General features: G+C 41.7%; 1 protein-coding gene across 1 annotated transcript in view; it reads right to left on the bottom strand.

The window, feature by feature from the left end:
* Positions 1 to 2142: 2142 nt before the first annotated feature.
* Positions 2143 to 23088, bottom strand: part of MMS22L (MMS22 like, DNA repair protein) — a 74011-nt gene continuing 53065 nt past the window's right edge. The window contains exons 16-25 of the mRNA XM_079971603.1: positions 21897 to 22047; positions 18920 to 19062; positions 18164 to 18306; positions 17847 to 18006; positions 12502 to 12671; positions 9248 to 9462; positions 8132 to 8298; positions 7257 to 7353; positions 5293 to 5460; positions 2143 to 3109 (exon numbers count right to left, since the gene is read on the bottom strand). Of these exons, the coding sequence (XP_079827729.1) occupies positions 3028 to 3109; positions 5293 to 5460; positions 7257 to 7353; positions 8132 to 8298; positions 9248 to 9462; positions 12502 to 12671; positions 17847 to 18006; positions 18164 to 18306; positions 18920 to 19062; positions 21897 to 22047 (1496 nt within the window). The 3' untranslated portion in view covers positions 2143 to 3027. The remainder of the gene's footprint in view (positions 3110 to 5292; positions 5461 to 7256; positions 7354 to 8131; positions 8299 to 9247; positions 9463 to 12501; positions 12672 to 17846; positions 18007 to 18163; positions 18307 to 18919; positions 19063 to 21896; positions 22048 to 23088) is intronic.

The raw sequence follows: 23088 nt of genomic DNA, 5'->3' as shown, positions 1-23088 counted from the left end.
CCTACTAATAACTATAAATTGACAAGTTGAGATTTGCAGGTCCTAAGATCCTTACTAGGGTCAAACAGATTTGCTGAAGATATTCTTTAAAAATAGCTGGTGATCTAATAGGACCCACCCCCTACTCTGCTCCAAAGCATACATGCAGGGGCTTCCTTCATTCTTCTATGAAGAATTCCCTACTGCAATGTGGAACATTCCCCTTTATACAGATGAGAATAATAAAGTAATAGGTGCACAGTGGACCTTCTGGAACGCAGTCTACTGATGGGCTCCTTTTATCAGTTTGATGTGATTACATCAACAGCTGTCACACCTTCTCAAAGCCAGACGTAGTTTAAAACAGAAACAGGTTAAGAAGCAAGTCACAATAAAAGGATTTTTAGTTTGCAATCAAATCAGTTAGAATACTGTAGGGTAGTCACACTGACATCATTATTTCTAGACATGCATTTATAAATCAGGGTAACATACTTCTGACCCATACTTGCTTTGAAGTGGGTTCCATGATCAGGATTTGTGGTCCTGAATTTTATAAATGAATTTACCATAAAAACAAAACAACTTTATAACAAAGCAATGTTAAACTAAGCTTAAACAACTTTTGGCATCCACACACAAATATATACAACACAGAAACAGATCAATGCAATTGGTTTCCATCATTTTTTGTGGGCTGTAGAATCACTTTTTCAGTTTCCTACTTTCTGGAAGTTTTCTAGTTAACCAGCTAGAAGACCTTACAAACCTCACTTGCAATATTACTAATCAAAACTGTTACATAAAGCCACAGATAAATGATCATTTGTCAGTGGTCATTTGACAGTATTTTCAAAGGCAGTTTGTTAATCTTTCAACTGACTGCTTAACTGGAAACATTAACAAGTAATTTTTTATGCACTGAGAGCAATGTTACTTTTACATAAACCTTTAGAAAAGAAAAGAAAAAGAAATCCCAGTTAAGTATTAGTTATTCTGGAAATAATAAAAAACACTCTGTTCCGTTAGACAGTTTGTTACAATATACACTTCTATTATTTCAGAAGACAGAGGCTTCATTTTGAAGAAGTCTATGCTAAAGATGGGACGCAGGTGGCGCTGTGGGTTAAAGCCTCAGCGCCTAGGACTTGCCGATCGAAAGGTCGGCGGTTCGAATCCCTGCGGCGGGGTGCGCTCCCGCTGCTCGGTCCCAGCGCCTGCCAACCTAGCAGTTCGAAAGCACCTCCGGGTGCAAGTAGATAAATAGGGACCGCTTACCAGCGGGAAGGTAAACGGCGTTTCCGTGTGCGGCTCTGGCTCGCCAGAGCAGTGATGTCACGCTGGCCACGTGACCCGGAAGTGTCTCCGGACAGCGCTGGCCCCCGGCCTCTTAAGTGAGATGGGCGCACAACCCCAGAGTCTGTCAAGACTGGCCCGTATGGGCAGGGGTACCTTTACCTTTACCTTTATGCTAAAGATGTTATCTGAGACTCAGATTTTGAAGGCATCTCACTTGAAGAGGCTTAATTTCCCCCCCTCTAGAAATGGAGGCCTTTTGAGATGAATAAAACTCCCAGGTGTAGGAGCTTACAAGAAGCTACAATGCAGGTTCAAAAAGTCACTTTCATAATGAAAAGAACCTCCATGCTCTGCAGTATTAAGTAGCCTAAGAGAGGCTTTTAGTTACTGTATTATCTGAAGTAATGATAGTTGATTTAGGAAAGAGATAATCTGCTACCTTTACATAAGAATAAGAAGAATCTGCTACCTTTACAGAACAATACAGAAAGGCTCTGAACAAGATTATGGAGAAGTTTCCATGGCAGTAATTGATAGACACACACACACAAAAACCAGTCTTTCATCATTAACTCTGAAAAGTTAGTTTGGTTCCCTGACTTTGCCGCCAAGTCCATACAACTCACTACTGCAATTCAAATGACTTGTAAGTTGCTAAGATTGTGTAATTTAATGGAAGCGTGAATTCCCTACATCAAATAAATTTGGAAATTACAGGGAGAATTATGATAGAACTCAGAACTGTAGGGATAAAATACCATAAACATTCTGAAATATCTAACAAATCCAATTTACTACATACAAAATGTAATCATACGTGATGCAAAAAAAAAAAAAAAAGAAGCAGAGATTTGAATTAAGATGTTTTTGCACCTGCATTCCTTCCTCCCTGTCTTAGAATCTGGTTGAAACTTTTTTTCCTTGCTAGGGATTCTTATACTGATAATAGAAAATTGGGGTGGTGGGGAGAAAAGGAATTGATGACATTTGTATAGTGACCTGGGTAGCAATTCTTATAACTGCATCAGCCCTTGTTATTCAAGTACGGGAGCGCGGCTCGCTCCACCATACGAGGAGCAAAACCGTACAAGGACAACAGAGAAGGGGGTTAAGAGGTCGAATTCTGCAGTGCGCATCTACACATTTTTAATACAGGGACAATGCTAGGACAGCTGTCACCGTTCCACGCAACACAGACACCAGCTCTTCTGTTAACATAAGGGGGCTGAAGCATCCTGACCTAACCCTGGCCTTGCTTAGATTGAACCCCCTCGCAGCCGCCAAGCTCATATGAAGTGTTTGTGAGCAAAACATCACTCAAGGTGTCAGAATGAAAGGCCTGACAGCCACAGCGTATTGATTCATTAGAGCAGAAAAAACTTTACTGTTAGAGATTACCTTTGCTGCTGCCCTTTGACTATTTTTGCTTTAAAGGGGGGGGGGGAACCCTTCAACAATACCTTAAGTCATCAACTTTCCTTTACTTGTTGTCATTTCCTTCTGATAGTCCCTGCTACTAGGATTCAATGGTTTTGCAGTCGCCGTATGGAAGAGAAAAACATCGGCGCTACTTCCTCACCCACCCACGTTGTGTGCACTATTAAAACGTTACAGCCAAAGGCTACCGAGGGACAAAGTGCACATTTTAAAGCTAAGGCAGCATCCACCTGTAGACAGGGAATTGGCAGCCTCCATAAAGGACCAGCATTCCTTGCAATGACTATGCGGAAAGCAACAATCAGCGTGCTGCTAATGCGTTTCATTCTCCAGCTTCAGTATCTCCATTTGTCCAGCCTCTTGGAGCAGAGATAAGAGTCTTTTATAGGCTTCTCTGTTAAGGAGTAAAAAACAAAACAAAAACAAAAGTATATAACACTTTAATTAAAACCAGTGTCACAGAGTTTGAGAAATCAGTCATGTCACTCGTAGGTTACTTCAGGGGAATTTGAGGGAATCAACCTCAGAACTGTTCTGAAGCCTTGGAAAATGAAAGAACACTGAGTACCTGTATAAGCAGGTGAAAAGGTAAAGGTAAAGGGACCCCTGACATTAGGTCCAGTCGTGACCAACTCTGGGGTTGCGGCGCTCATCTCGCTTTACTGGCTGAGGGAGCCGGCGTACAGCTTCCGGGTCATGTGGCCAGCATGACTAAGCCACTTCTGGCGAACCAGAGCAGCGCACGGAAACGCCATTTACATTCCCGCCCGAGCGGTACCTATTTATCTACTTGCACTTTGACGTGCTTTCGAACTGCTAGGTTGGCAGGAGCAGGGACCGAGCAACGGGAGCTCACCCCGTTGTGGGGATTCGAACGGCCGACCTTCTGATTGCAAGTCCTAGGCTCTGTGGTTTAACCCACAGCGCCGCCCGCGTATAAGCAGGTGCAGAATGTCTAATGAAAACCATGGCCATGCCAAGGAGCCAGTAAGGACCGAGCAACGGGAGCTCACCCCGTCGCGGGGACTCGAACCGCCGACCTTCTGATCTGCAAGTCCTAGGCTCTGTGTATTAACCCACAGCACTACCCGCGTATAAGCAGGTGCAGAATGTCTAATGAAAACCATGGCCATACCAAAGAGCCAGTAAGGGGTTGTTCTGAAAACAGAGATGTGGGATAGCTCAGGCAGTAGAGCATAAGACTCTTAATCTCAGGGTCATGGGTTCGAGTCCCATGTTGGGCAAAAATATTCATGCACTGCAGGGGGTTAGACTAGATGACCCCTGGGATCGACTCTGTGATTCTAACCTTTTCAGCATGAGGGCCTCATTCCATTCTGGGTGGAGCAACAAAAGTGAACTTTCTACACAAACTCACACACCCCTCTCTGTTCTCCTTCCAAGGAAGCAAGAAGCATTGCCAGAGCTCAAGGGCACATTTCAGCCGGGACAACAACACCCAAGGAGGATGTGAAGTGAGGCCAGATAAAGAGTCAGGAGGGCTGCATTTGGCCTCTAGGCGTGAGGCTTCTCACCCCTGCTAGACACCATAGTTAGACTCAATCTAACTTTGATTTAATATGGTGCACCTAACCATCTGCATCACTTGTATCCATCCATCTGGTCCCCAGACCAGGTGGATATTGTGATACAGATGCGAGTCTGCTTCAAGAGCCGGTTTTCCTGGCCAGATAACCCTGTATTTAAAAATTATGTAAGTTAGATAACCAGCAATTATTTAAGCAGAGGTCGTGACTTGTGTGCCTATGTTACGTCAGTAACAATTCCTCTGACCTTAAGAAGTGGACTCAGACAAGGCATAATGAGTGGAAGTCCTTAATTGTTCTGTGAACCGCCCTGAGACCTCCGGGTATAGGGTGGGATATAAATTCAATAAATATTATTATTATTATTATTATTATTATTATTATTATTATTATTATTAATAATAATATAAATAGTTGCAGGACTAAACTGGCTTCTGTTTCCACTTCCATAGCCTACAGAAAGCATCAGCATAGTTTGAAAACCACTGAAATGCAAGAAATGCAGAAGCTGTGGGGAGAGGCAAGCTCTGTATAAATCAGCTTCCTTCTGATAAAAGATATTTGCCAGGAGCAGAAAATTAATATGACTTATATTTCCTTCTAATTCTGAGAGCCTGCTTTTCAAGCACATACCAAAGACCCTTAGTGTCATACTAGCCTACTACTTATAAATGGAGTGGGGTTGGGGACCCACTATATGATGTTTAAAAATCGTATTTGGGCAATTTATATACTGCTTATATTTAAACAAAACTCTAACAGAAAATAAGACAGGGTTCACGCAGCCAAAAAAAGCAGAGTTCTTTGCAAAGCGATCAGCCTCTGATAACAGCTTACTGGCATATTTCAATGTAAAGCATTTAACAAAACACAAAAAGATGTTTCATTTCATAAATCTCATCCATATTTGCTAAGTATCTAGGAAGAATTTAACTCTGGAGAAACCTACACTGTAAGTTTAAATAGGCCTTTTGTGGGGAGAGTGAACTTCTGTTCATCACCCAAAAGCAACAGTAATCCCCAAACATACCTTTGCACAGTGTTTCTGCCAAGACCTTGTTTGTACTCTGAATTCCTCAGGGCCTCTGTCATAGCAGGAATCAGGCTGATAACTAGAGACTGGTCCAAGACTGCCACTGCTTCCAAGATGCTGTAAACTTGATTATCATACACAGTAGTGTAATCTTGGATAAACTGCCTGAAGGAAGAAACAAGGGCATTTAGTGCAAGGTACAAAAAAAAATGATTCTCAGAAAACAAACTCTACTGAATAAATGTGTACTTCTATTTGAAAACGAGTCCAGGGAGCTCATAGGATCAGATCTAGAAGCAGCAAGAAAGGGAGTATGGTAATATAATATATACACATTTTTAATATAAAAAATGTAAAAGCTAACCACAAATCCAGCAAGTATACAACACTTATTTTTTCAATACAGTATGTGCTGGAGAAAGTACTCAATTCAAAACATTATGGCAAACCATAGTTTGCACAAATAACAATTTAAAACTGTGATGAAAAGCCCTTTATCCATTTCCGATACCACAAGTGATTTAAAATTCCACCCTGCACCCCTGGGTGTCATAAGGGTAAGTTGACAAAATCATGTAGAGTCAATGTTAATCTTAAGAAATTTGAATTTCAGAGGGATGCTGAGCTTTCCTTTCTGTCTAGCTATCACTTGCTGAAGAAGTGTGCCAAATTTAAATGAAATTCACCGGCCAAAATATGCACCCTTTCCTTCTTTTAATAGTTCATCATTTTGATTTGAGCTTTTAATCTGACAAGAAACCTATGTTGGTGACCCCCTTGTCCCCACTTCTAAGTGGACTCTAGTGCCAAAAGAAACGTAACTATTCACTTGACTGCAAGTATTGCTAGCATTAGCTAATACTGAATTCACATTTTGGGGTCAGGGATCCCCCCCCTCCAAACATTCTAACACAAATGCTTTTGTGTTTTGAATGTTTTAAAATACAGTGGCACCTCAGGTTAAGAACTTAATTCGTTCTGGAGGTCTGTTCTTAAACTGAAAATGTTCTTAACCTGAGGTACCACTTTATCTAACGGGGCCTCCTGCTGCCACCGCCGTGCGATTTCTGTTCTCATCCTGAAGCAAAGTTCTTAACCCGAGGTACTATTTCTGGGTTAGCGGAGTCTGTAACCTGAAGCGTCTGTAACCTGAAGCATCTGTAACCCGAGGTACCACTGTACCTGCTTTTAAGTGTTTTTTTTAAAAAAATATTGAGAATGTCAATGTTTTGTTTTGTATTTTTGTAAACCACTTAGAGGTTTCCTAACAATGAATGAATGAATGAATGAATGAGGGAGCCCCAGACAAATTTTCACATTCATGATTTATTCAAGCCTCTAGGTTGCACCAGCTTAACAGTGGTGTGAGATGGTGAATGCAAAGGGACCCCAGGCATAGATCTATGTCAGGCTCCCAACTGCAGACATTTGCCCTCTAAGGCATAAAGGGAGATGGAGGCGGGCACAGCAAAGCCACAGAACAGAGGGGTATCCAGTGCATCCCTGCTGTTCCTCACTCAATTCTAATCACATGGGGAAATTCAGCATCTGAACAGGGCTCAAACAGTACTTGCTGATGATGGTGTGATAATTTCACAAGAGGAAAGTCACCCACACGCCATGGAGGTGGGAGGCAGTTCCCTGCCAGGGATGATATGCAATTCTGTCCGAGGATTATCCTAACATGTGCCCCTGTGTTTTTAAGCCTGCAATGCCTTCCTTGTACGATGGCATTAAAATCCACTGAGGGTGGGGGAGGGGAATGAACGTGGCTTCGTTCTAAATAGTTTCCCCTTTCTTGTTTTGGCCGATCCACATGACAACCCGCTTTGCCAAGAATGGGAGTACTATAAACAATCAACTTCAAATTATGTTAGGGATAATTAGTTGCTTAAAAGAACATGTTTTCTGTCAAATGCCTTGCAATCGTTTCAGTGCCAATTGGCCAGTTTTCTACTTACCTAAACACAGAAATCAGCTGGGTGGCAAGCTCTCCTCCTGACCCTGCTTGGCAGCCTTCTACAACACACTGTAGAATCTCTGTAGACAGTTTTTTAACTGCAGGAAACAAATCACATGGAGCTTTCTAATAGACAATAGAGGAAAACAGCTCTGGGAGACAATATAGGCTTGCTTCTCTCTGTCTCTCTCTCTCTCTCTCTCTCTCTCACACACACACACCATTTTGAGTGGCACAAGCTTAAAATGATGCAAAAGGCTCATTCTGATACTACAAGAAGAAATTACAACTGGCAGTAGCAGATTTTTCTACAAACCTAACACACTTTACTTGGGAGTAAATGTTTGCTGAACTCGGTGGGCCTTACTTCTGGCCTTTGTAAGGTGTGTATTCATGGCAGACCAGCACCCGGCTCGTTTTAAGCTGGCAACCCAAGAGGGCACCCTAGACTACTCAAATGCCTGATAGGTTTGTGTGAATGTCAGCATGCCTGTAGATAGTGAGCTGCTCAAGGCATAGACCTGTTTCTTTGCTTAGGCTCTGCAGGAGGGCTAGGAAGATTTCAATCTTGTGGGAGCTATCTTGTTGTGTGCTAGAAGCCCCAAATGGAAAGAAATGCAGTTCAAATATAGAATTCTAAGGCAAGAACAAAACTTGCATGAAACCCAGTCCTTCAACACACAAAAATGCACTCCTGGTTATTCCCCCCACTCCGGTCTTAATTTCTGCAGTGCAGTTTAATAGAAGGGGAGTCTGAAGTCCTTGACCATCTTCCTTAAAATATCCAGAGATCTACTAGTAGATCCCTATGTACGTTCTGCCCATTCCTGCTCTAAAGTATTTTTTATTTTTTTTAAAAAAAACCCATAAGTTCACCTTGTGGTTCATTAACCAGCAAAAGGCATTTCAACACAGAAGGGAGCAGCAGCTGCACGTCACACATTTCAATGCTCTTGGTCCTCCGAAATGCTTCACTAATGAAAGCGAGAACTGAAGCCAGGCGAGGAGGAGGGGCATGACCTTTGAAAGACAGGTAACTTTCACTGGAAGGAAATCAGAAAGGGCCCAAAAGTGAATCAGCAGTGCCTATCTCATGTTTATTTGGATAAATAACAATATGGCAATTTATTCACATTTGCTTATTATTCAAACAAATCCACATGCCTCTATTTCACCTTCCACTCAAATACTTTTATAACTATGCGTTTTTTGATGAGGTCACCTCACCCTGCAGATACTATCCTATCGGGAGGTCAATTCTGCACAAAGCTGGAATCAGGCCTTCAGTGTGGCATATCAGACAGGAGCCTTCTAAAGCTGTTGCTCTTTCAACAAGCCTTCTAAAAATCTTCATCCCAACTGGTACCTATCTTGGAGTTGATTTTATGTAAGTACTGTTGCAATAAACTGTTGTTAATATTTATAAGTGTTTTTTAAATTCTCTGTGCATATATGTGCATGTATACACACACATACACACAAACATTTATATCCCACTAAGGAATATATAACCAAGGAACTCAAGGTGGCATATGTGGAACTCTCTACTTTTATCGTCACAACAGCCATATCAGGTAGGCTGCCTGAGAGCTGGTGAAGCCCAAGGTCACTTAGTGAGCTTCATGACTAAATTTGAAGCCTAGTTTCCCAGGTCCTAGGCCAGCACTCTAACCACTACAACACACTGCCGCTTGATAGATAGAACTGTTTATATATAAGTAACTGTTTTATATAAGTTATATCTGTAAACCACTCCTGGATGCCTCATGAGAAGTGAATCATAAATAACAATCATTTCTGTGCAGTTTTTCTTTTAATAAAACATAATAATGACATGAGTACTTTTCTAGTGTTTAACAAAATTGGCATGTCCCTGAGTGGTTTCCTAACTTTCACAACTTATTCTATAAGAACACAAGCTTCCCCTGAAACTCTTTACCTGGAGAGAATGGCAATGTCAAATACATCACATCCCCTTTTCCTGGGCATTACCTGATAACTTGCATAGTGGTCTTACGGAGATGCAAGACTCCTGGGATGGTGGTGGTGCTGCACATGGCCAGCAAAATAGGGTGTTGCTGTCCAGCTCGAGGAGCGGAAGGTGAGGAAGAGAGGAAGCGCCCAAAATACTGCTGAACGGCATTTCCTAGCAACTGATTCAAATAGGCCCCTTGAGTCTGAGACTGGCAGCATATAAAGGACAAGCCCTGCGAAATGGAGGGGGGGGGAGAGAGAGAGACACAACATGAGGAATTCACCATTATCCATCTTGTTCCTAAAACAATTCCCACTGCCAAAAAGTCTGAATGACCGAGCAAAACTGAATGTTGCTGGCTACATAATGGGGGAGCCTGGCTTATATTGCCTGAAAACACTACAGGGACTGTCATCAATTTCTAGAGGTTTTGGAGTTTTAAAAAAGACGGAATAGGAATTTTTGGGTGTGTGGTTTTTTTTTTTAAAAAAAACCAACCTTGTGAAACTAAAGGTAGAAACACTGGAGAAGTTCTTTCAAATGATCCTAAAAATCCTATCAAATGCATAGGAGCATAATGAAGGTTTGAAGTAACCTGTGGGATTTGATGTTTTTGTAATGTTTGAAAGGGAATGCACACCTGCAACTACAAGAAAGACACAAGAATCAGAAACACCCCCCCCCAAAAAAAAACCTACACAAAAGCAAAAACAAAATTACTTCAAGTGAGATGAAAGGCATGCTTGGGGGGAGGGGGAGAGAAGGATGTTCCATGGGGCAAAAATTCTCTTGGGTATCATTGTGGCTCTAGAAGTGTCATTTTTCAAAAAATATTCTTATACTGTATTGCTTACAGATAATATTTTTATAATATTTATCTTTCACTTTTAATGTTTACTTTTCAATATACTCAAAAACTATTTGATTTCAGGAACTGTAGCTTAGACTTAAAAAACCTGGAGTGGTATTTTGCACGTAGAATTGAGCTTTACTGTATCTCACCCATACAGCTCATCTGTTTCATACCTGGGTTATTATTTTTGGACATTTTTCTTATTTTACACGAATCTTTGGTGGGTTTTTATCCCAGCTAAGAGTTAAGATGGGTTTCTGTCCATGACTTTTTGTATGCTCTGTGTATTCTCCCTCACTCACCGCCCCCCCAGCCCTCAATCTGTATAAGCAGATTTCTTTGAGAGTGCTTCCAGAGATTGACAGGAACGGAGGTAAATCACGAGTCTCCTGTCATAAGGGTTATTATCGAAGAATTCACAAAGACTCTTACTTGGAATTCACACTAGCAAAATGGTCAAGCATCAGTAACAATAGAAAAATATATCATGGCAGGTTCATGGGAATAGAAAAATGGGTGAAATGTTTTCTTTAATTCAGTGGAGAAACAGTAATCCATGCCACTATTGTTTGCATGTTTGCACTGTTCCACCAAATATGAAAACACAAAACTGAGTTATGTTAGAGAATGCAGTTAGCACGATGGGGTTGGTGTACCATAAACATGCCATCAGCATTAGCAGCCATTGTTCATTCTACTTGGAATGCTGAGGCTGCCAGTAATAGGTTTGAAAATCTTCAGCCCAGAGGATAATTTTTAATTTTTTTGTCAATCACCTGTCTGATGAGATAATAATCTGTGTGTGCTTAGGGTAAGAAAATCTGTCCAAGAACACAACCCGAGCTTGTGGGGCTGGCCGATGTCTGCCCGAAGCATGGGGCGCTCTGCTTCAGCAGGCTGTTATCTGCAGCGTGGGGAGCCCAGTGGGAAGTCCCGCAGGGATCCCCACGCTGCGGATGTCTGCCGGCGCGTGGGGCGCTCTGCTTCAGGGCATTATGCGCGCCGGGCGGCAGGCTGCTATCCGCAGCGTGGAGAGCCCAGTGGGAGTTCCTGCAGGGCTCCCCACGCTGCAGATAGCTTCCTGAAGCCTGGAGAGCGAGAGGGGTCGGTGCGCACCGATGCCTCTCGCTCTCCAGGCTTCAGCGAAAGCCTGTATTCGCCCCATAGGACGCACACAGATTTCCCCTTCATTTTTGGAGGGGAAAAAGTGCGTCCTATAGGGTGAAAAATACGGCAAAACATTTTATTTGCAGCTGTATAGTTGAGTCCCAGCTCCTCTCCACAACAACAACTTTATATAGCAGCACCAATATCAGGAATATATATATATATATATATGAAGTTTTTTGCCACATTGCCTGTGACTGTAAGAACAGGATGTTGGACTAGATGGGCCTTTATCTGATTTACAAGACCCTTGTTATGTACCCTAAAAACTGGAAAAAAATTAATTTGGGCCAAGGGGTTTATTTACAAGATAGCACTCACATGTTTTTCTTTAAAAACCTATAAACAAAAGTTCAAAGATTATACAGTAGACTATCTAGTTGATGAAAACTTTTAGACTGAGGATTTTAACAATGGTTTCTTTTTCCTTGTTTAAATTCTGTGCTTTCTTTTATGTAACTGTTTTAATCGTTTTATTTTTCTATAATGGGTATACAGTAAAAAAAATAAATCTAACTACAACAGTTTCTCTCATTGTGTGGAGAAATCTTTTGATCTCAATAATTTTCTTAAGCAAAGTTCCCAAACCATTTAAATAGCAGTCACTCCTACTATATCAGTGAATGACTATTTAGGTAGTAAGTTTCTTCAGGACTGTTGTCTTAGCTTGTAAAACATTTCAGGGAAGGATATGCATCTCTGCTAGATGTCTGAACAACCACCAACATCCACGAAGCTGTGTCCCATTAGCAGGACTTTTAAGATTAACTGTTCAACAATATGTAAAAGGTAAAAAAAGGTAAAGGACCCCTGTACGGTTAAGTCCAGTCAAAGGTGACTATGGGGTTCTGGCACTCATCTCGCTTCAGGCCGAGGAAGCCGGCATTTGTCCACAGACAGCTTTCCGGGTCATGTGGCCAGCAGGACTAAACCACTTCTGGTGCAATGGAACACCATGACGGAAACCAGAGCGCACGGAAATGCCTTTTAGCTTCCCGCCTGTTTATCTACTTGCACTGGTGTGCTTTAGAACTGCTAGGTTGGCAGAAGCTGGGATAGAGGAACGGGCGCTCACCCCGTTGCACGGATTCGAACTGCTGACCTTCCGATTGACAAAGGCAAGAGGCTCAGTGGTTTAGACCACAGCGCCACCTGCACAGTGTATGTAAAAACAACAACAAGCCTCCGTTGCCAGCCATTAGTTTTCCCTATCTATCTATCTATCTATCTATCTATCACAGACATACACACCTGAAGAAACAGAGGAAGATTCTCCCGAATGGCAGACAACATCGCTGCAGGCAGCTCTTTGTCTTGCTGGAGCACAGCATGTGGCAAGAGCAAGCAATCTATTATGCGGAACAAGAGCTGTTGTGCTTTGGAAGTAGCCAGTATGGGTGCCCAAGACTTCACAAGGCATCCTATTGAATAAAAACCCGAAAGACAAAACTGGTAAAAAGAAGACGGAAGGCATAAACAGGCTTTCTGCTAGGTTGCATTTCCCTTGGTTGTAACTATAGCAACCAAGTGTCACATTTTCACATAACCCACTTTAGTCAACCTGGGAATAGTGAATGTCCATTCATAGCAAAATGAGTCATAAACTTTGGGCTAATAATGGGTGTCATTTTTTTTTAAAGAAAACCCCCTGTGATTGGCTCTCACAACTTAAAAGTGGCACTGTGTTTCCCCTCTTGTGCCTCCATTCATCAAAAGACGTATCAATAAAAATTAAGTGGCATACGGTGCCAGTACCTTCCTAGGGACTGCTGCCTTGATTCAAATCAGAGTTCAGCTGCTTTGAAAATCTTTATTGTTGTCTTTCAAGCCACTAGGCTGAGTTGCAGTATTATTCTATATCTGTTTCTTTAAGTTTCAAAGGACTCTCTACATATTATGCGGATTACTAGTGCTATGTCATTGCTACACCCTCTTCCACCTACAACTATGTGTACACATGCTGGAAAACAGGGCTCCGACACACGCATAACATAAACAAGGAAAAGATTGAGACATTTGCTGTACTGCAATTGTTAATATGCAAGCAACACAGCACTTAGAACCACAGAATTCTACAGCCGACCCTTTGTAGTTAATCTACATGAGAAAGAATGCTAGCTTATGGCACTTTCCTCCTGCATACAAACTACCTGTACTTATGTATATATGCCATATCAAGGCTGGGGAAGCTGACCTTCCAAAGATCGCTATAATACAACTCTCATCAACCCTGACCATTGTTTAATGTCAGATGTAGTTGGTGGGCTTTGGAGCCCAACAACACCTGGAGGGCCACAGCTAAACCACCTTATATAAAACATTTGTCTGTAGCAGGGATGGGGAACCTTTGTTCTTCAACTCCAATCCCACTGAAATCAATCTGACTTAAGTTAGTTGCCATGAAGTTCCATTTCATGGTTTTCAGCTGAACTTTGTTACAGCTTCACCTTTGCTGGATTGTTATTAAAGGTTCTAACTGGGAGTATCATACAGAAATAAATTAGAATGCCCGCTTAATTTTGCATACAGTGGTGCCCCGCAAGACGAATGCCTCGCAAGACGAAAAACCCGCTAGACGGAAGGGTTTTCCGTTTTTCGAGGCGCTTTGCAAGACAAATTTCCCTATGGGCTTGCTTCGCAAGACGAAAACGTCTTGCGAGTCTTGTGATTTTTTTCACTCCTCCCCCCTTTTTCTAAGCCGCTAATAGCCGCTAAGCCGCTAATAGCGCTAATCCGCTAATAGGGTTGCTTCACAAGATGAAAAAACCGCAAGACGAAGAGACTCGCGGAACGGATTCTTTTCGTCTTGCGAGGCACCACTGTATATTGTTTTCAAGCTATGCACTGTAATCAATGAAATAGGAACTACTTTTTAAAAGAAAAAAACACAGGGAGGATGTATGTAACTGAAACCAATGGAAGAGAATGAAAATAAGCTTTTACAGACATTATTAATATGCAAAAGTCAACCTGTCATCCCTGAAAATAAAGGCAACTACACTAATTTTGTGGAGTGGAACATAACACAGAAAGAGAGCAGACACTTAACAACAGCTCCAGCGGTGCTAATCTATTTTTTTTCTAACTATTCCGTAGGAACATCTGAAATAAAACTGCTCTCTTTGACCCAGACTACTATGTCCAATGGTCCTTAACACTGTAATTTACTCTAAGCTATTTCAAAGCTGAAAGACACAATTGTCTGGCAGCATATGCATAAATATCTGAAAGAAAATTCTTCTTGTTTTGGTTATTAATTTTCCTTGGGCGGAATCAATCAAGGCTAAAAAAACAACAACATTGAAAAATAAGTTTTAAAAACAACAATTTATACGACTTACCTTGAAGATTCAGGAACAACTATTATTATCATTATTGTTGTTGTTATTAATTATATTTACATAGCAACACTGGAGATCACTATTATATATAAGAGCAGGCTCAATGTCTCTTTAGGTATCAAGCGTTCTGTCCATCTACTTTTCCTTGATTCAAAACATTTACTCCTCCGGAATCATGTAAGAGCCAAAAACAGTGAGCCTCTAAATAGTTTGCTCTTGCCTTTCCTCTGAAGCAACCTCACACAAGTGCAAAGCTATATGGGATTTAGTCTATGTGTTTGAGTTGTCCTCTATAATGAGCTCTCAATTTATGTGGGGGTTATGTTCCGGAGATAGCACATAAAGCCAAAGTCATGTATAGTCAAAACACACACTCTGCACCTCCAAATGCTCTCCCAAGGTGAGTGGAATGGCCGGTGGATTGCTGGTGCTTCCCACCACAGGAGCCAGCCCCCGACTTTTTTATTTTTTCCAGCCAAGCACTTAAAGCTGAATTTGCGCAAGTTGCAAGCTGACTGTACCATCTTTAATCTCAACTAGAATAGCAAAGAAGCAGTTGACTGTGAGCTCAGGTGACCTTAATGAGGGCCCTGCTCATGTGTAGAGCTTTCCCCAGCCTTCCTGACGAACAAGCCATGTAAGCAAGTCTCACTGGGCTAGTTCCAAACTTGCCCTTCCACAAACATAAGAGCCCTTTTCATCCACAGAAGGAACCTGGTTCCAGTGGAAGCTTCTGATGGGCCGAGCAGGGAAAGGAGAGTGACATTTTCCATTTTTAGCAGTTCTTATAGTCCACTCATAACCTTGTAAATGTGCTGTTACGTTTCTCAACCACTGTCTGCCCTAGAAAGTACACAGGAATGCTGTAAGTAAGTAATTTTATTTACGGCCATAGGCCTATACAGGTAAAAACGACACATAAATAACAACTTGTGCACGTGGGGAAAACAGCCACTAAAGCACCGCTATAACAATAAAATACTATAGAATAGAATGGCATACTACGCCTTAGTTAGCTTGTAGTGCTCCTTGGCGTCGCTTTTGGGTAAGGACAGCGACCAGGAACCTTGCCACTTTCAGGGTCGTATGAGTATCCTTATCCTGCAAGATTTGGGCAAGGTGGAATTTTGGTGGGGTGCCCTCTAGTTTCTGTATGATTGATCCCAACAAATTTGCCCGTGGCACATTAAACAGGGGGCAAATAAACATAATGTGCTGGAGCGACTCCGGTGTCTCCTTATCACATTCGCACATGGCGGGGGCTTGGCCCTTTGAGAATCTATGTCTCAGGACGTTGGAGGGAAAAACGTTGAACCTCGCTTTGGTGAAGGCCAGTCTATGGGCAACAGTCGAAAGGGAGGAGAGGTATGATGGAACGCAGTAAGTTAATGTGATACCAATGTTCTGAGGCGAACAAACACCTCCCCCCAGCATATAATTTCGCTGTAGATCGATGTCATCCAGTCTTTGGCGGATCAGTCTTTGAGCAGTAATTTGGTCTAGTTTTAGGGAATCTGAAGGAGAGATTCCATAACTCAGGAGTTTGGCATGAATTCTGCTAGTCCAAGGGCTAGAGAATTCATCTCGCCATAAGCATTGGACAAGGTAGTGGTTTGGTAGTCTATGCCACAATGATAACCAATAATTGAAGACTTGCTTCCACAGGCAAGTTTCTAAGGATGCGATCTTCAATTCTAGTCGCATGGCTGCGTTGCTTACGCACAGAGGGAGCATTAGGAGCCGACGTAGGAATTGATTTTGCAGGGTCTCGAGAGGAGCAAGATCTGTCATCGCAGCCCAAAGCGGGGCAGCATAAGCAAGCACGGCAACCACTTTTGCCTTGAACACCTTTAGGGCCGAGGGAACGTGCAAAGCTCCATCCGAAAGAAAGAATCAGAGGAGCGCATATGACAGAGTTTTGGCCTTGTTAAGTAGGTGTTGAATTTGAGCTTTCCACCCCAAATTGTATTGAAAAATAACTCCTAGGTATTGAAATTTTAGAACTTGCTCTATTTTTGCTCCACCAAGCTTCCATTCGTATAATCTCCGGCTTCTGGAGGAAATCAGAATCTTGGATTTAGCATGGTTGATGGTTAATTGGTTGAGTTGACAATACGTGGCAAAGATCTTCAGAGCTCTGATTAGTCCAACACGTGTATAAGATAGAATTACCGCGTCGTCCGCATATAAAAGGAGTGGGCAGCGGTAGTCCGCTAGTCTAGGCGCGTGTATACTTAAAGAAGAGTTAACTAGGGGTGCTCGGATATCGCTGATAAATAGGTTGAATAGACAGGGAGCCAATATACAACCTTGGCGCACTCCCTTGTTTATTGGTATCGAATTTGTGAGGTCGCCCGCAGGAGTAAGTCTCACTCTGGCAAGGGTATCTTCGTGGAGCTGACTTATAAGCTATAGGAGTCTTCTATCAATCAGGAATGCTGTCCATGTGTTAGGGTCTTCATTGTGCATGTGTGTATACACATGGAAGCATGACAATGGACATGTCTGAATGAATGTGAGAAAGAGGAAGAGGAGGGGAAGGCCACCACCTTTACCATATTTTTCAGTCAAAACATTAGGGTAAGCAGAAATGGCTTCTAGCAGCAAATTTTTACCCTCCCCCCCCCTCTCACACACAAACACTCAATTAACTACTACATTTTCACACTAGGGAATCTGCCACCAGGATCAGTTTCTTGATTAGACAGCACCACCTGAAGCAGTGGTTCTCAAAGGATGTGGCAGGAGAGGATGGCATGTGTGGCAGCAAGAGTGAAGGACAATCAAAGAAACATTTTAACATTTCAGTGTAGTATAGTTATCACCCCCCCCCCGGGAATGCTTCATGTTCTTATGTAGCTGCATTGTTTTATGCTTTCTGGGTGTCCCACGATCATATGATAAAGTAATTGTGGTCTATGTTGTAAATCAAGCACTGCTAGGAGTTGTTTCTTTTCATTTTCCAACCTATTTCTTATTAATAAAAAAAGATGTGTGGTGTGAGCTAATTTTTATTCTGAAAGTGTGGCCCAGAGAAAAATGTTTGAGAACCACTGACCTAGAGAAAGGAAGACAATGTTTCAAATGTCAGTAGAAACAGTCCACATGACACTTAATGCCCTGGAATGCCTTGTAAGGCAGAACTGTTTTTCTTCTCAATTTTGGTTTCCATATCAAACAATTGGGATGTGTTTGTTTTTTTTAAAATCATCCCTTTGCATAATTTTATATAGTAAAGGAATATGTGATATTTACCTATAATCCTGTAGGTGAGATGCAATCCTTCCGCAGGTCCTTTCTTTGTCAAGTAGGGTTTTACATATTTTAATACATCACCAAGGTATTCCAGTGCCTTTGCCACCATGGCTGATTTTTCAGCTAGTGTCTGAAGTCCACTGTAATTTTTACCAACAGCCTGAGACAATGAAAACAGGTGTGCAAAAATAATTAGTACAAGATGATGAGTCTTGGCCAATATTTCACTGAAATAAAACAAATGTTTCTTCAAATGTGGGCCCAAACATTGCATTTTCAGAATCCTCCAAAACTGGGATTTTTAGGAAATACTGTACCTTAACAAATTGAAAAACAGCATCATTAGGGTCTTGTTTGGAGAGTGAATCATCAACATGAGCCTTTGCAAAGATATCTCTAACTTCTGGAAGTTTTAATATCAATCTTGTGAGCTCGGTCAGTTGTTCCATATAAGCCTTATCTATTGGTTATCATGAGAACATGAAAAAATAATTGGCACGGATCGACAGCAAATTCATGCAACACAGCTTCGGATTCAACTCTAAATTTCCCCTCCCACCCTTGAGCCGGGGTGCTAATCAGTACTCGCGACTATGATTACAAAGTTGGACAATCAATTTTCAGTACTCAACTGCAAACAAAATAAGAAAGGCAGTCTCACTCTACTGCAGGGGTAGCCAATGTGCCCTCTAGATGTTATTGGACTACAACTGCCATCATCTCTGACCACTGATCATACTGGCTGGGGCTGATGGGAGCTGAAGTCCAGCATCATCTGGAAGGCACTGCACTGACAACCACTGTATCTGGTGGGTTACAATAAACAACAATTTGCATTATATTCCCAATTGCTGACTTTAGGCCATGCTTTCTACTTGTGTAAGTTGAGCACTAATTGCTTTTCCAGAACAATTCTTCAAATATGTGAAGGGCTGTTACATGGAGATCGAGCAAGCTTGTTTTCTGCTGCTCCAAGGGCTAGGATCCGAACTTACAAGAAATGAGATTCTGACTAAATATTGGGAATAACACAGATATTCTTAAACACCTGTATATTAAAGAAGCATACTTACCAGCTGTTCGCTCAGCATCTGTCCTGATCAAAGTATCAGGAGGCTGATCGATAAACATTTGCAAAACGCATCGAAACCAAGACTGTACCAACAAGGGTTGGTAGGACATATGACCCATTCTAGTAAGAGCTTCAGACAATTCACTGCAGGAAAGACGAATCAGTAAGAAAAAAAATAAGTAGGCAAATAGATAGGAAAGCCACCCTTTGTCCTCTTTTTTTGTACCTTCCCCCCTGTGTTTTCATATGTAACCCTCTGCCATTGCTTGTCACTAGGGGATACTCTGTGAGCACTTTGGCACAAAATATCATGCCCTTTCCCTGCAGTAGTACGAGAAATGAAGCTGCAACAAATTCTAGAATCATAGTATTCTGGAGTTGGAAGGGACCCCAGGGTCATCTAGTCCAATCCCCTGAAATGCAGGAATCTCAACAAAAATATCCATGAGAGATGACCATCCAACCTCTGCTTAAAAACCTCCAAGGAAGGAGAGTCTGCCACATTCCAAGGAGGTCTGCTCCACCGTCAAACAGCTGTTACTGTCAGAAAGTTCTTCCCGATGTTTAGTCAGAATGTCCTTTCTTGTAACTGGAAGCCATTGGTTTGGGGTCCTAGCCTCCAGAGCTAAGAAAAACAAGCTTGCTCCATCTTCTACATGGCAGCCCTTTAGATATTTGAAGATGGCTATCATATCTCCTTCAGTCTTCTCTTTTCCAGGCCAAACGTATCTACTTCCCTCAACTACTCCTCATAAGGCTTGGTTTCCAGATCCTTTATCATCTTGGTTGCCCTCCTCTGCACGTGTTCCAGTTTGTCAATATCCTTCTTAAATTGTGGTGCCTAGAACTGGACAAAGTATGCCAGGTCTGACCAAGGCAGAATAGAGCAGGACTATTACTTCCCATCATTGGGATCCTAGGCTTCCGTTGATGCAGCCTAGAATTGTATTAGCATTTCTTCCTGCTGCACCACACTGTTGACTTGTGTTAAATTTGTGGTCTATCAAGACCCCTAGATTCTGTTCACATGTACTACCAGTCCATCTGCAAGCTTCTTTACTACCCTTTGGTGCTGAAGATTTGATTCATTTAAGTAGCTAGTTGTTCCCTTACCACCTCTTTCCCTATCTTGGGCTGCAGTTCCCTCCTTGCATCACTTATTCTGTTTGGCAGTATTTTCCTTTTGAGTGAAGATAGAGGCAAAGTCTGTGTTCAGCAGTTCCATCTTCTTTTCCCCCCAATAGCATTCCTCTGTCTTTTCCACGTGGAGGACTTACTACTTGCTTGATCTTCCTCTTGCTTTGAACAAACCTTTATTATTATTTTTAACTTCTGTTGCAAGCAAGAGCTCGTCCTGAGCTTTGGCTCACCTGACCTTCTCCCTGAAACAGTTGCGAACTTGTGTATACTCTTCCTTCATGACTAGAAGTGTCTGGCTACATAAGGGTGAGTCCCTTCCCTGTTATCCCACCTGGTCCCTCTCTGGGATCCGACTCTATGCTCATAGCCGCCTCTCTGGTCAACTCTCAGACTTCCTGGGGACCAGATGAGGCCCATCTCAACTGGGCTTCGCCCATTCCACTGCTGTGCCTACTTTTAATCTTCTTGTTGACTCTGCTGCCAAAAATTGTGGTGTTTCTTTTGGGGAGGCGGAAGGCAGTTGCTTGGGCTGGGCTGTATCAGACCCCTGAAATGTGGGCTAGATATTCCTACTTTAGAGACAACATAATTGTGTTGGAAAACAAATGTGAACAATATTTCTGATATAACCGAAAGACCTGAACTTTGTAAATAATAAGGCAATTTGCACTAGCTGCCTCTGAGTTAGAACAGAGGGCATATTCTGAATATAAAGGCATGACACATTACTATGAATATATCAAATGGATCTCAAAACCAGGGGAAAAAATCTTGCATGCACATGTACAAAGGAAACTGAGACAGGCCACTGACTCATCTAATTCAGTACAGTTTGCGCTGACTGGTAACGGCTCTCCAGTATTTCAACCATATTTCTTGTTTTTACCAGGAGGCAAGATATTGAACCAGGAGCTTTGTATTAGCTACCATCCTCTCCCTTTTAAATCATACAAGCTATCATTACAATTTATGTCATTAAGGCTCAAGGTAAAACTCCCATTGATTTTAATGCTCTGGACATCTTCTTACATGTAAGCTCTGTGCCTTCTCCCACATATTTTGTTAAATCACTTATAAAGGCTGAGAAGTGGAAGGGGTCTTGTGGGTTGTTTAGTTTAACCTGCTACCCTGAGGCAATATAGTCTAAATTTAAAGTGTGGCTGATGGATGCTTGTCTAGCTTGTTCTTAGTTTATGCCATTTTGAAAAATGTGCTATGAAATTCCTCGGTGGTGCAGGAAATTCCCAGAATTGTGTGCCAAGTGTTACATACAGTTGAATTCATAACATCAGATGAACTACCCAGAATTAGATACCTGCATCTTACAGATGATTCCCCAAATGGTTTGTACAATGGCAGGTGCTATGAGATTCCAGTTGTCAATAAATAACAGTTGTCAGAACAACAAATGGAAGCAACGTGGCTCTGTAGAAATATATATACTTTTATTGTACTTTTGACTAAGAGACTAGGGCCCAAAGAACCTTAATCCAAAGCCAAAGGGGACTTTCACTTCCTGAAAAGCAGGTCATCTATGTATACTGGCAAATGGAGAATTTCAAAAGTAATTTGTGATATGGCACAGGATGGAGTTGGGTGTAAAAAAAAAAAAGGTCAAACACTTTATATCAACCCAAGGAAGTCTTTGCCAGCCAAAGCTCTCATGTTTATGACTATTTTTTTACAAAATTACTTAGCTGCACTTCCAACAAACAACTCATAGGCATTGTACAGTAAATTCTGATGGCCACTGAAACAAAAACCAGTAAACGAAGGAATAAAACATATGACTAGAAAGCATCTGCTCTCACTTCGCCAAGTAAGTTTACATCACTCACCTGTTTTGTATTAGGTGGCTTAGATACCTTGAAACCAGCCGAGGGCAAACCATATCATCCCACCCAAACAACTGCATCATTGATAAAACTGGTTGAGGCTGAAGATCTGATGTACATGTGCTGGGCAAATCCAAAGCCATTAAAGTAAAACCTATTTTTAAAATGAAGGAAGGAAAGAAAGTTGGGAAAAATTCAGGGTAAAAGCATGCATTTTGTGTATTTCTGTAGCTCTTTTCCATAAAAAGGGCACCTCCTCCCAAAAACACACACTAGTGAAATGCATCTGGGAACTCTGGAGAGTTCCAGCTGGGGAAAGGAAAAAAGAGAAGAGAGATGGAACTCCTCTTCCCTGCCAGACATTTGTCTGCTCAAAATCTGTTTCCCTCCAGTGCTGTTTTTCCATCTGCAGGGGCAATTACATACAAAAGGGGAAAGAATCATAAATAGCATTTTTTGTCATCAAGAATTCTGAAGTTTGGAAACTAGTTTCTCATCTGATAAGGAATTCCTATCACCTTAAAGCTACATTTTGTAAGAAAGTGGAAATTCGTACACTTTTCGTGAGCAGAATGACCGCTATTGTGAGTTCAAATGTATTCTTTAAAAAACAACAACAGGCTCAATATGCATACCCTTAGGCTGCATTCCTAACAGCACTTACCTAGGAGTAAGCCCCACTGAATTCAATTGGACTTACTTCTGAGTAGGTATAGTTGTGATTGTGCTGTCAGTACTATAGAAATGCTTTCAATCAGGGCTCCATGAGCATCTACTGGGGTCCCACACATTTTTACAAGCTTGCACCACAGAACTTTAATTCTCCCCTCTTCTTCCCCAGTCACTCACTGCCACCTATTACCATATTTTTAAAATGTGTTTGTGTGAGGCAGCAAAAGAGTATGTGTTGGGGTTCAGCAGAGTATCACAATATGTTATAGATATCATGAAAGATGTTCCTCAGCTAAAAAAAAGGGGGGAGTTGATAACACCATGCTACTATATCATCTTATATTTACTCATTATATTTTCTTATCATAGTTTGTAGCTCACTTTCCCTTTCATTCTTCTAAACTGTTGAATTACACACATCACTATATCCCCAGTGCTAATTTTCACACAGCAATGTTAATCCAATGGGATGTTTCTTTTTTTAACAAATATCTAAAGAAAACCAGAATGGACTTTTTGACAG

Source organism: Podarcis cretensis (assembly GCF_951804945.1).
Source record: "Podarcis cretensis genome assembly, chromosome: 3".
In the NCBI taxonomy this organism is placed as follows: Eukaryota; Metazoa; Chordata; class Lepidosauria; order Squamata; family Lacertidae; genus Podarcis; species Podarcis cretensis.
The sequence above is the reverse complement of the archived record's forward strand: the minus strand, read 5'-3'. Positions and strand labels throughout refer to the sequence as shown.